This window comes from Chiloscyllium plagiosum, chromosome 15 (assembly GCF_004010195.1).
Source record: "Chiloscyllium plagiosum isolate BGI_BamShark_2017 chromosome 15, ASM401019v2, whole genome shotgun sequence".
Classification (NCBI taxonomy): domain Eukaryota; kingdom Metazoa; phylum Chordata; class Chondrichthyes; order Orectolobiformes; family Hemiscylliidae; genus Chiloscyllium; species Chiloscyllium plagiosum.
Window position 1 is genome coordinate 5,144,856 of NC_057724.1, and position 12,517 is coordinate 5,157,372.

Here is a 12,517-nt window from a genome sequence, read left to right on the forward strand (position 1 = left end):
TGGCCAATTCACCTAACCTGCACATTTTTGGATTGTGGGAGGAAACCGGAGCACCCGGAGGAAACCCACGCAGACACTGGGAGAATGTGCAAACTCCACACAGAGAGTCGCCTGAGGCGGGAGTTGAACCCGGGTCTCTGGCGCTGTGAGGCAGCAGTGCTAACCACTGTGCCACCGTGCCGCCCACCATGGGTTCCCTCCCATGCATTGGAAATTTAATTTCAGCTTCACTGCATTACCTCTCACTCTAACTCCATCTGAGACTTTATCATTCATTACTCCAATGCCATCTCTCTCTCTCAGAATCTTTTGTGCACCCGTTTTTCCCCTTGAATGCTATGTCCTTGTTTCCAACCCCACTCTGGGTTTGTTGAACCTCTGCTCAATGGCACTGGGCTGGGTTCTGTTTACGTGGAACTCGTGCGACCTGGACAAGTGCCGCCTTACCCAGAAGCGGTCCCAAAGTCCCAGAATTCTAACGCCCTCCCTCATGTGCCATCTTCCCTGTCCAAAATTCGTATGAACTCTATAAATAGAAGAATAGAGCTAGAGTCATACAGCATGGAAACAGACATGTAAGGCCAACTTATCCATGTTGAGCAGGTATTCTAAACTGAACTAGTCCCATTTGCCTCCATTTGGCCCATATCTCTCTCAACCCTTGCCTTTGTATCCATAACCTATCCAAATGTCTTTTAACTGTTGTAATTGTACTAGCCTCTACCACCTCCTCTTGCAGTTCCTTCCACACATGTACTACCCTCTACATGGAAAAAGTTGCCCCTCAGGTCCCTTCTAAATCTTTCACTTTAAATTTATGCACTCTAGTTTTGGAGTCCCCTACCCAGGGAAAAGACCTTTGCTAATCACCTCATCTACACCCCTCATGATTTTATGTATCCCTATAAACCCACCCTTCCGACGCTACCAGCCTCTCGTTATAACTCAAATCCTCCAGCCCCGGCAACATCCTTCTTTACATGGCAGGGGGAATAGGAGGTCCCTTAAACTTTCCTGAAATATCTCATCCCACTTCCTACCCAGATCATTGGTAGTGATACAGACTGTGATCTCTGGCTCTTCGCACTTCTCCCTTCGAGATTCTCCAGCCGCTCAGTGATGTCCTCACACAAGAATCAAGAGGTAATAGAGTATCTTGGATTAAGGTCTGCATCACAGAAACACCTATCTGCTCCCTTAGCTACTAAATCTCCTGAGACTGTTGCCTTTCCAATCTTGCCCCTGTCCAACCGAGTAAACTACGTAGACTTGGTTTCAGAGAAACCATTGCAGTCAGCCCTATTAGGAACTGCATACAGGTTGGAAAGTCAGCTGCACTAACTGCCCGTGTGGAGACAGCACCCACTCTCCCCCTCTGTCTCCACATCACTAAGCTGCAAAATGACCACATCAAGAAACAAGTTAACCACAAAACTCTCAGCCCCCAGATCCACTTGGAAAGAATGATGAGGAGCACCTTAAATAGCAAGTACTATTAATTCAGTGCACAGTGGTAACAGTTGGTAAAATGTGTTTGCAGATAGAGTCTCATTTAAACCAGTAGCAACTGTTGAAGCATAATTCACCTATATTTTCTACATTGAAATATCAAGTATGTGCAAAATTAAAACATCTAATTTTGAATCTCTCAAGAGAAATTCATTGGACGATTCAGCATCATGTTCCAGTTTATTCCAATATCGGGGTTGATTTGGTTCAATTGCTTCATTATTCTGAGTCACTGCTAGAGGGCGTGCAAAGATTCTAGGTTGGAATTTCACAATCACATTGGCAAATCAGACAAAGAACTGAGTACCATATAGTATGAAAGATTTAACTCAGCAGCTCAAATGGTCACTGATGCTCCCCTTACCATTCAAACCCAGCTCTACAGGGTAACTGCAAGACCACAACATACTTGTAATACAACTCAGCGCGGCTGAGAGAGAAAGTTACCACCAGTTACCCTCCCTGGGAAAAACCTGCAGTCATCCTCAAACAGGCAGCAAGACACAAAGCAGCATTTAAACAGCAGTAGCACAACCGTTCCATTTATTACTCAACATCTTTCTGCACAATCATTTACACAATGCATTAGAAACAGGTCACGCCATTTCCTCACTTCCTCTGTGGCCACAAAACAATCCAGCAACATATACAGCGTCCCAAAGTAAACCAAATGCAGTGGTATTACAGAGCAAGGGAACGCAATGGTGCAGACGTTGGAAACAGGAGAGTGGTCCTCTCCAGCCAGGAAGTGTACATCCATTCTCTGGATGATATCTGAAACCTGGCCTGGCACAGTGTGATTGGGTAACAAATTGCACAAAACACCAGAATGAATTGAGCTCCTGCCACCATCTCCACCCTCAGGTTGTTTCGGGGGTGTCAATAATCAGCGTTCCCTTTGTAAATTAAAATACACTGCCATTGCAAGAGGTCTGTGTGTTCCTCATAATGATGATGCACTGCTCCAAGACTACACCTATACCACTCATACCGGCTTATTTCTGGCTCAAAAGGTTTCACTCCTAAACCTTGGGCAGGGTTACATGTGCTGGAGAGGGAAATAAACCAAACCAAGACAGAAATGGCTGGAGAAACTCAGCAGGTCTAGCATCAACTGTGGAGAAAAGGCAGAGTCTAACAGATGAAGGGTTACGGGACCCAAATTGTTAACTCTGCTTTCTCTCTCCACAGATGCTCTCAAACCTGCTGAGTTTCTCCAGCCATTTCTGTTTTTGTTTCAGATCTCCAGCATCTGCAGTTTTTTGTTTCATGTCAGGGAATAACCCAAAGTCATCTCTTTCTGGTCAAAGAGGGAGGACCAGCAAAAATCTACACGCTCAACTCCTTTGATCAGACCTGGAAGTTAAAAGGGGAGAAACCTAGGGGTGTCGCACAGTTGACACCAACAAAATAAATGATAACGTGCATGAGTGTACAATCTCCACTTTTGTAGTGCCTTCCACTGCCTTGATCTTTCACTAAATGACAGACAATTTAGTCTTCGTGTAGCTGTCTGTACTCAGGTCTATTCCAATACACAATGAATAAATGAGCAAAAAGAGAAAGAATGACTAATAGTTTCAGTTTATTGGTGGAAATATGGCCAGGAAGTGTCAGGTAACTTCTAACTTGAGCACTAGCTTATCAATGCTGAATGAGCAGTCAAGAGTGTGACCACAATAGGGCCTCGTGGTGAAGCCAGGTTTCAACATAAAGTAGGAAGGCTGCTCATACTGTCAATATGATTCCAGCACAGCCCACTGCCCAAGAACTAAAGAAGCCACAAGTTGGCACATGACATACAAAGCCTTCTGCATAACAGGAAGCTAGACAGGGTCAAAAGTAAACAAACATTAAGGTAATCAGAGGAAGGGTCACATGACCAGAAACATTAACTCTGATCTCTCTTCACAGATGCTGCCAGACCTGCTGAGCTTTTCCAGCAACTCCTGTTTTTGTTTCTGATTTACAGCATCCGCAGTTCCTTTGGTTTTTATTGAGGTAATCATGTTTCGCATCTTGAAAATTTGCAATTCTCCACCTGAGGTAGAGGACAGCACCATTAATCAAAAGGATATCTCACCCGGTTCCTACTTTGTCGGCATCAACCCACTTTCATTCTCTCTGTTGAAGAGCTATGAAGAATGCAAAGGAACCATTAACCCAGGCGGTTTAAAGCTCCAGTGTGTTAGATAGGATTCAATGGGGTCTGGGGAAACTGATGAAACACTGATGGCAGGGTAAGTACAATCACCGCCTGGTGTACTTATACAACCCATGTGTTACATTTAATTCAATTCATCTTCCTCACAGGAACAGGCTCTATCACATCACCTAGCCATTCCCAGCTGACAGTTTCACCTCCCACTGATTAAATAAAAAGCCAGGAACTGTTGCTGCTCACAGTGAGTTGGAGGTTTCTCCTCAAAGCTGGAGACCACAGCTCAGACTCTTCACATTTGCAACGTAAGACGAGCTCTCAACAGGACGATAACTGGAATGTCACTGAATCCTGCACTCATCCAATAGAAACTCAGGCAGAATAACAGGGAGGACAGAAGGGAGATACACGCTTCTAAAACGCAATTATTGACTTCAAGAGGGATATTCATGACAACAACAATTTCCATTCATGTAGCACACTCTGTCAGCTGAGCTCCTGCTTGCCTGCCAACGAGTTGGTGATAAGACAGAATGTATGGAGGATAAACAATAAATAGTTTCCTCACTCAGCAACCCACGGCCTCTCTCAACCATGGAAAATCTCTTGCTGGCCTCACCCCTCACCGATACTCTGTCCCTTTCCAGAGAGCTGAGCCCAAAATCAGGAACGACGCCCCAATTTAGCGCTGAAGGGCTGCAGCATTGTCAGAGGTGCTGCCTTTTGGATTGAAGGTTAAACTGAGGCCTGCATGCTTATCAGCAGGTATCAAAGACCCTACAGCAACACTGAGATATTCCCAGTGTCCTAGCCAATGTTTGCCTCTCAGCCAATCTCAACAGATTATCAGATTGTCATTACATTGTGGCAACTTGCTATGTGTGAATCTAACTGCTAGGATTCAAATGCAATCATGACTGTACTTCAGAACCATTTAGTTACATATAAAGGTTACAGCAAGGCCTGAGATTATGGAACATTCTGTTATGTTCATATTCCTGCGTAGCAAAATGAAACACAAAACTATCGTGGACTAAAGACAAGAGGTAGTCAGATCATGATCACTAACACAGAACTATCAACATTAAACCAAGCATAGAATAAAATGGAAGGAGCAGAAACTATTCATCAGAATTGTTACCAGAGTGCGTGGAGACTGTGTTTCAGTGTCGGTACAGTAATATGCAATCTATTCAGAGTTTTATGGTGTAACCAAACCCTATGTTGCCATCTTAAACAAAAGCTGCTTATTTGTCCTGATTTTATGCATTGGCTCCTAGATTGTGCTGGAGTGTGAGCAAATCCACTCAGGGTTTTGCTATTAGACACTGCTGTGAGTAATCCAAAAGGACGATCAATGGAACATTCCCCTCTGTTTCACTCTAATTGGATAATCACCTCTCAGGGGCTGCTGCAATGCCGGGGTACACAGTGGAGTGCTAGCACCCACACCATGTGCTGGATGCTACCTCATGCTGGAATGCAGTGGATCGTGGGTAATACAGCCTCCATTATTGGATGATCAATAAATTGGGCAACCAAACTGGCAGCTCAAAAGGAGGAGGCAATCACAGGTGGTTATGTTATGAACCTTGCAGGAATATGGTCCAATCAGTGTGGGCAATCCAACATAGGGAACTTTTACTTGAAGTATACACAGAAACAGAGAACAGAGCAGGTAGAAAATAAAGTTCAGAATCAAGTTCAGACAATGTACACTTGTCAGGATAATCAACATTATCTAAGCTTCAAAACATTCCAAGATTTTGTATCCCCCAGATTCAATGAGGGTGGGGGTTATGTGGAAAGAAACCATTAGCAAATTAACATGTGGACAAGTCTCTGCTTTAAAAAGCCATACGTTACTAACATTTAGCACTGTTACAGCACAGTAGGCCATTCAGCCCTTTAGGCCTGAATCAGCTCTCCAAATGAGAGCTCTCTTGTGCCATTCTTCCTTGTCTCCAAACACAAGGTAGCTCTAATCAGATCCATTGAGAATTCCAATACAGATCCTCTATGATGATCAATGGATAAATTGAATACTTACCAAATCCAAGGCTGAACCACCTCCCAAATATTCCATGATGATCCATAACTTCGTCCCCTGTGGAGAGAAAGGTACGTAAATAAGATTAGTTTCTCTACAGTGTGGAAACAGGCCCTTCGGCCCAACAACTCCACACCGACCCTCCAAACAGTAACCTACCCAGACCCATTTCCCCCTGACTAATGCACCTAACACTATGGGCAATTTAGCATGGCCAATTCACCTGACCTGCACATCTTTGGACTGTGGGAGGAAACCCACGTAGACACCGGGAGAATGTGCAAACTCCACACAGACAGTCGCCCAAGGCTGGAATCGAACCCGGGTCCCTGGGGCTGCAAGGCAGCAGCGCTAACCACTGAGCCACCGTGCCGCCCAATAATTAGCTGGAATGATCAGAGGTGGACACATATTAGAGTCCAGATCTTCACATTCAGTCCCTTTTTATAAGCTGTGAGTGACAATGTGAGCTGCTTATTTGGTTGGACTGCAATTTCTTGTCCTTTTACTTAAACTGTAGATCTTGGCATTGAAGACGACTTTGGAACATTCAAAAACATCTTTCCAAAAATGGGGAGGGTTGACCGAACGTCATCATGTGGTGACGTAGGTGGCTACATTCCTGCCCGCCAGGTAGAGGTGTGCGTGTGTGTGTCTGTTGTTTTAAGTTTCGTCAAGTCTTCCTGTGGATTATAAAATAAATGCAACCCTAAACATGTATTTGTGAGCTGAAGGTCACAAAATAAGTATAACCCAAAGATGCTTTGACTGGCTGAATCTGGGGATGGACTTGCACACCATTCGTTAGCCGAAGCACGCACAAAAGAGAATGGTTTTATTTGCTGTGATCTATTTCTGTTGGCATTTATCCTGATTTGGCCTTGGGTTACTGCTCACCTAAAACTGTCCTGCAGGAGCACTGTGGAGTTTCCACCTTAACAGGTTAACTACGACTGGGTTCATGCCAACAGATCTGTCCTAGTCCTGCTGTAGTGTTCCAAAGAAGCACAACATATGCTTGAGGAACATCATTACATTTTCCACTTTGGCACTTGACACCCTCAAGGCGTCAATATCGAACGGCATAACTTCAGAAACTGACTGCATTGTAGCTTCATTTTGTTTACTCTGCCCTCAGTAAAGGGGTGAAAATGTGTTGCTGGAAAAGCGCAGCAGGTCAGGCAGCATCCAAGGAGCAGGAGAATTGACGTTTCGGGCATGAGCCCTTCTTTCCTGAAGAAGGGCTCATGCCCGAAACGTCGATTCTCCTGCTCCTTGGATGCTCCCTGACCTGCTGCGCTTTTCCAGCAACACATTTTCCGCTCTGATCTCCAGCAGACCTCACTTTCTCCTCAGTAAAGGGGACCCACTCTCTCCGTTTCACACGTTCATTTACACCCATTTAATACCTCGTTTTCTCTTTCTTCACCGTTAACGATCAGACTTTCACATAAGAGAAAGTGATGAAGACTGGTAAAATTCCAACATTTAAAAGACATTTGAATGGGTACATGAACAGGGAAGGATTTAGAGGGATATGGACCAAGTGCAGGCAAATGGGACTAGATTAATTTAGGATATCTGGTCAGTACAGACGAATTGGACCGAAGAGTCTGTTTCCATGCTGTACAGCTCTATGACTCTAATCCCTACAGTGTGGAGGCAGGCCATTTGGCCCATTGAGTCCATGCCACCCTTCCAAACAGCATCCCTCTAAACCCAAATCCCTACCCACTCCTGTAACCCTGCATTTCTAATCAGCCTAACCTGTACATCCCTGGACACTATGGACAATTTAGTACAGCCAATCACCTAACCTGCACATCTTTGGACTGTGGGAGAAAACTGGAGCACCCAGAGGAATCCCATGGGATGAATGAGCAAACATCACACGGACAGTCGCCCGAGGCTGGGATCAAACTGGTTCCTTGGTGTTGCGAGGCAGTAGTGCTAACCACTGAGATCTAAACAATTGCTCTTTTACTCTGGACCACTTCTGCTCTCTTGCTCCTCCTCTGTCTCTGGCAAATGTACATTAAAAAGCAACAGCAATTTTCAACACCTTTCAATTCCGAAGAGGAATTATAACCAGACTGGAAACAGTAACCTGTACCACAGATTCTGCCAGATTGGCCGAATTTCTCCAGCATTCTGTACATTTATTTGAGAAACTAAATTGTAAAGTGGCTGCAAAAATGATCTAGTGAGATTATAAGTATCGGTGAAAATATGGCAGGTGGGTTACAAGGTAGGGAACTCCGAAGCTTTGCACTTTTGTTGGGAAAAGCAGAAGTTTTTTATTTAAATGGTGTGGGACTAGGCAATGTCAGCATTCACGGGGATCTGGATAGTTCTCTTCACAAATCACTCACAGGTAGGAAGCCAAGTGTCTTTGTGAAGGTAATTAAATAAGGAAAGCTCACTATATTCTTACCAGACAATACCACTGCTCACTCATTAGAGTACAAATATTTTCCTACTATTGTACAGTGCCTTGGAAAGATCATGGATGGAATGTTACGAGAGATTTTGAGCTCCTAAAGTCAGGAGATATTTGCCTTAGAAAGATTGCAATGATTCCTGGAATGTAGGGAGATTGCATTGGCCAGACCAAAAGTACCCTGGAGGCAGAGAAATTGAGAAACATTGAACCAAAACGTTAAATCTGATTCTCTCTCCACAGATGCCGTTGAGCACTTCCAGCATCCTTTTTAAAGCTTATCTTAGATTGTCAGTACCTGCATTGTTTTGTTTTTCCATTTTCTTCAGAATTCAGAAGAACGTGAGATGGCCCCCATTAAAACATGGGCTATGACTGAGAACATAATAAAGGTAATGTTCTGGGACACCCTTTTAAATTTAGTGGGCAGCACGGTGGCACAGTGGTTAGCACTGCTGCCCCACAGCGCCAGAGACCCGGGTTCAATTCCCTCCTCAGGCGACTGACTGTGTGGAGTTTGCATGTTCTCCCCGTGTCTGCGTGGGTTTCCTCCGGGTGCTCCGGTTTCCTCCCACAGTCCAAAGATGTGCAGGTCAGGTGAATTGGCCATGCTAAATTGCCCGTAGTGTTAGGTAAGGGGTAAATGTAGGGGTATGGGTGGGTTGCGCTTCGGCGGGTCGGTGTGGACTTGTTGGGCCGAAGGACCAGTTTCCTCACTGTAATGTAATGATGGCAAACCATGGTGGGTTGACTGTTAGAAATCAAAGGAAGGCTTAGGCTGTTTTGCCGAGGAGACGGTGCAAGGGATTTATACTTAGAGACACCGACAGAAGCCTGTGTGCTACCAGTGCAGACTTATTCCTCAAAATCCCAGTGTTGTGTCTCAACAATCCATGAATGTGAAGATGAAAGCAAGTTAGGGTCAACAATAACACATCAACAGTATAACCTTGAGGCAAGATGAATGTGTTTCATGTTGGTGTGTAGAGGAGAATAGTGAAAGGCAGGTTTGAAATCAGGTTTGCAGACTTCCTTTTACATCCGGGCAAGTAACAGACAGGCAGAAGTTATTGTGTGGAGTGCAGACAGGAAAAGCTGCGTGGCTTTGTAAACCATCATGACTGAATGTAGAAGGGAAGAAGTGACAAATCTCACAGACATCTAAGGATTCTGAGAAATTAGTTCTGATGTTCAACTTTTACAGATGCACCAAAGAAAGCATTCTATCTCGATGCATCACAGTTGGGTACGGCAACTGCTCTGCCCAAGACTGTAAGAACATACAGAGTGTTGTGAACACAGCCCAGTCCATCAGACAAGCCAACCTTCCATCCATTGACTCCATCTATACTTGGAAAGGCAGCCAACATCAACAAAGATCCGTTCCATCCCATCCCATTAATGCTCTCATCCAATTTCTTTCATCAGGTGGAAAATACAAAATCTTAAACACATGTACCAACAGGTTCAAGAACAGCTTCTTCCCCATTATTAGATATCTGAATGGACCTCTCAAATTCCAAATCTAATGCTGATCTGGACTTTTGTGAACATTCTTTGCAGCCATAATGTTGTATTCTTTGCTCTGTTCAATTAACCTATGATCTTTGTATGGTATGACCTGCCTGGACTGCACGCAAAACTAAACTTTTCACTGTACTTAAGCATATAGAGTCATAGAGATGTACAGCATGGAAACAGACCCTTCAGTCCAACCCGTCCATGCCAACTAGATATCCCAATCCAATCGAGTCCCACCTGCCAGCACCCGGCCCATATCCCTCCAAATGCTTCTTATTCATATACCCATCCAAATGCCTCTTAAATGTTGCAATTGTATCAGCTTCCAACACATCCCCTGGCAGCTCATTCCATACATGTACCACCCTCTGCGTGAAAAAGTTGCTCCTTAGGTCTCTTTTATATCTTTCCCCTCTCACCCTAAACCTATGCCCTCTAGTTCTGGACTCCCCGACCCCAGGGAAAAGACTTTGTCTATTTATCGTATCCATGCCCCTCATAATTTTGTAAACCTCTATAAGGTCACCCCTCGTCCTCCGACACTCCAGAGAAAACAGCCCCAGCCTGTTCAGCCTCTCCCTGTAGCTCAGATCCTCCAACCCTGGCAACATCCTTGTAAATCTTTTCTGAACCCTTTCAAGTTTCACAACATCTTTCTAATCGGAAGGAGACCAGAACAATAATAAATCAAAAAGCAGCCAGTTGTTGAGGAAGAAGTGCTGGGATAGACTTTCAATCTTACTTATCCATGGGTGTGGGTATTGCTGGCTAAGCTAACATCTACTGCCCATTATTCATTGTCCAGAGAGCAGTTGAGAGTCAATCACATTGCTGTGGGTCTGGAGTCACATGTAGAATCATAGAATCCCTACAGTGTGGAAACAGGCCATTTGGCCCAACAAGTCCAAACTGACCCTCTGAAGAGTAATTCATCGAGACCCATTCCCCTACCCTATTATCCTATATTTACCCCTGATTAATGCACCTAACCTACAGATCCTGGAACACTATGGTCAATTTAACATGATCAATTCACCTAACCTGCACATCATTGGGTTGTGGGAGGAAACCGGAGCACCCGGAAGAAACCCACGCAGACACGGGAAGAATGTGCAAACTCCATACAGACAGTCACCTGAGGCTGGAATTGAACCTGGGTCCTTGGTGTTGTGAGGCAACAGTGCTAACTGCTGAGCCACAGAGCTGCCTAAATGGATTGTTTGCTGTCAGGAGTGAACCGCCATGGACAGCATGGCCTTGCAGCATAAAAAGAACATTTTCTTCAGCAGTTTAAAGTTTTCTCACACAAAGATACAAAAATGTTAATCAATTTCTTTTAGATACTTTTTTTTAAATGAAACACTAAACATTTCTAAATGAGAAATCTTGCTGTGCCATTCCTCTCAGCAATTAACTAAAAATGAAAATTTATTTTGAAAAGCTACAGGTCTCTGCAGAGATTGTAACACGAATGCAACGTTTAAGAGCCTTGACAGGTGAGCTGCTGGGATAACGTTTTCTCAGACAGAGTTTCAGACTGAGATTATAGCGTCAAATTAAGTGGTTGACCCTTAAGGACTGAGGTGAAGAAAGCTCTCTTCACTCAAACATTTAAAATCTTTGGAATCCTTGATCTCAGCTGTGGATGCTCAGTCAGAGTTTATTCAAAATGTACAGCAATGCATTTTTGCATACTGAAAGAATCAAATAATATAGGATTAGTATGGACGAGTATAGTTGAAATAAAAGATCATCTATGTGCTTATTAACTTACAGAGAAGGCTTGATAGGCCAAATGCACCACCTTGCTCTTAATTCTTATTGAATTGAATTGAATTGAATTTATTGTCACGTGTACCGAGGCACAGTGAAAAGCTTTGTTCTTGTGAGCAATGCAGGCAGATCACAGAGTTAAGTCGCATAGGTAGGTAAATAATAGGTAAACAGCAGCAAAAGCAAAAACACAGGTACAGGCAAATGTTAAGAGTTTGAGAGTCCTGTTGTGAGTTATGTTCTATAGCAAGCAATCTCGCTTCTGACTGAGGAGCCTATAGTCATCCAGGGTGGAACCCAACCTTTTGGTCCAACTAGTCCATGCCAACCAAGTTCCCCAAACTAGACTAGTCCCATTTGCCTGTGTTGGACCCATATCCCTCTAAACCTTTCCTATTCATGTACGTGTCCAAATGTCTTTTAAATGTTCTAAATGTGCCTACATCTACCATTTTCTGCTACATCTTCCTGGGTTAACTCCAGGAAGGGTAAGAGAGTAGGCAGCTAGAGCAGGAGTCTTTTGTGGATATACCCATTTCAAACAGGTATGCTGTTTTGGAAAATGTAGGGGGTGATGGATTCTCAGGGGAATGTAGCATCATCAGCCAAGTTTCTGGTAATGAGACTGGCTCTAATGCAACGAGGGGTACGTTGGCTTTCAATTGTGTTAGGGGATTCTGTAGTCAGAGGTACAGACAGACATTTCTGTAGCCAGTAGAGAAAAAGCAGAATGGTGTGTTGTTTCCCTGGTGCAAGGATTAAGGATGTCTCAGAGAGGGTGCAGAATGTTCTCACGGGGGAGAGGGGCCAGCAGGAGATCATTGTCCACACTGTAACCAACGACATTGGAAGGGAAAAGGTTGAGACACTGAAGGGAGATTACAGAGAGTTAGGTAGAAATTTAAAAAGGAGGTCCTCAAGGGTAGTAATATCTGGATTACTCCCAGTGCTACGAGCTAGTGAGGGCAGGAATAGGAGGATAGAGCAGATGAATGCATGGCTGAGGAGCTGGTGTATGGGAGAAGGATTCACATTTTTGGATCAATGGAATCTCTTTTGGGGT

At 44.1% G+C, this 12,517-nt stretch overlaps 1 protein-coding gene across 1 annotated transcript in view; it reads right to left on the reverse strand.

Annotated features, from left to right (window-relative positions):
* The window catches only part of stk26 (serine/threonine protein kinase 26), a 146,536-nt gene that overhangs the window by 18,970 nt on the left and 115,049 nt on the right, over window positions 1-12,517 (reverse strand). Inside the window, exon 3 of the mRNA XM_043704337.1 lies at window positions 5,721-5,777. Within this exon, the coding sequence (XP_043560272.1) occupies window positions 5,721-5,777 (57 nt within the window). The remainder of the gene's footprint in view (window positions 1-5,720; window positions 5,778-12,517) is intronic.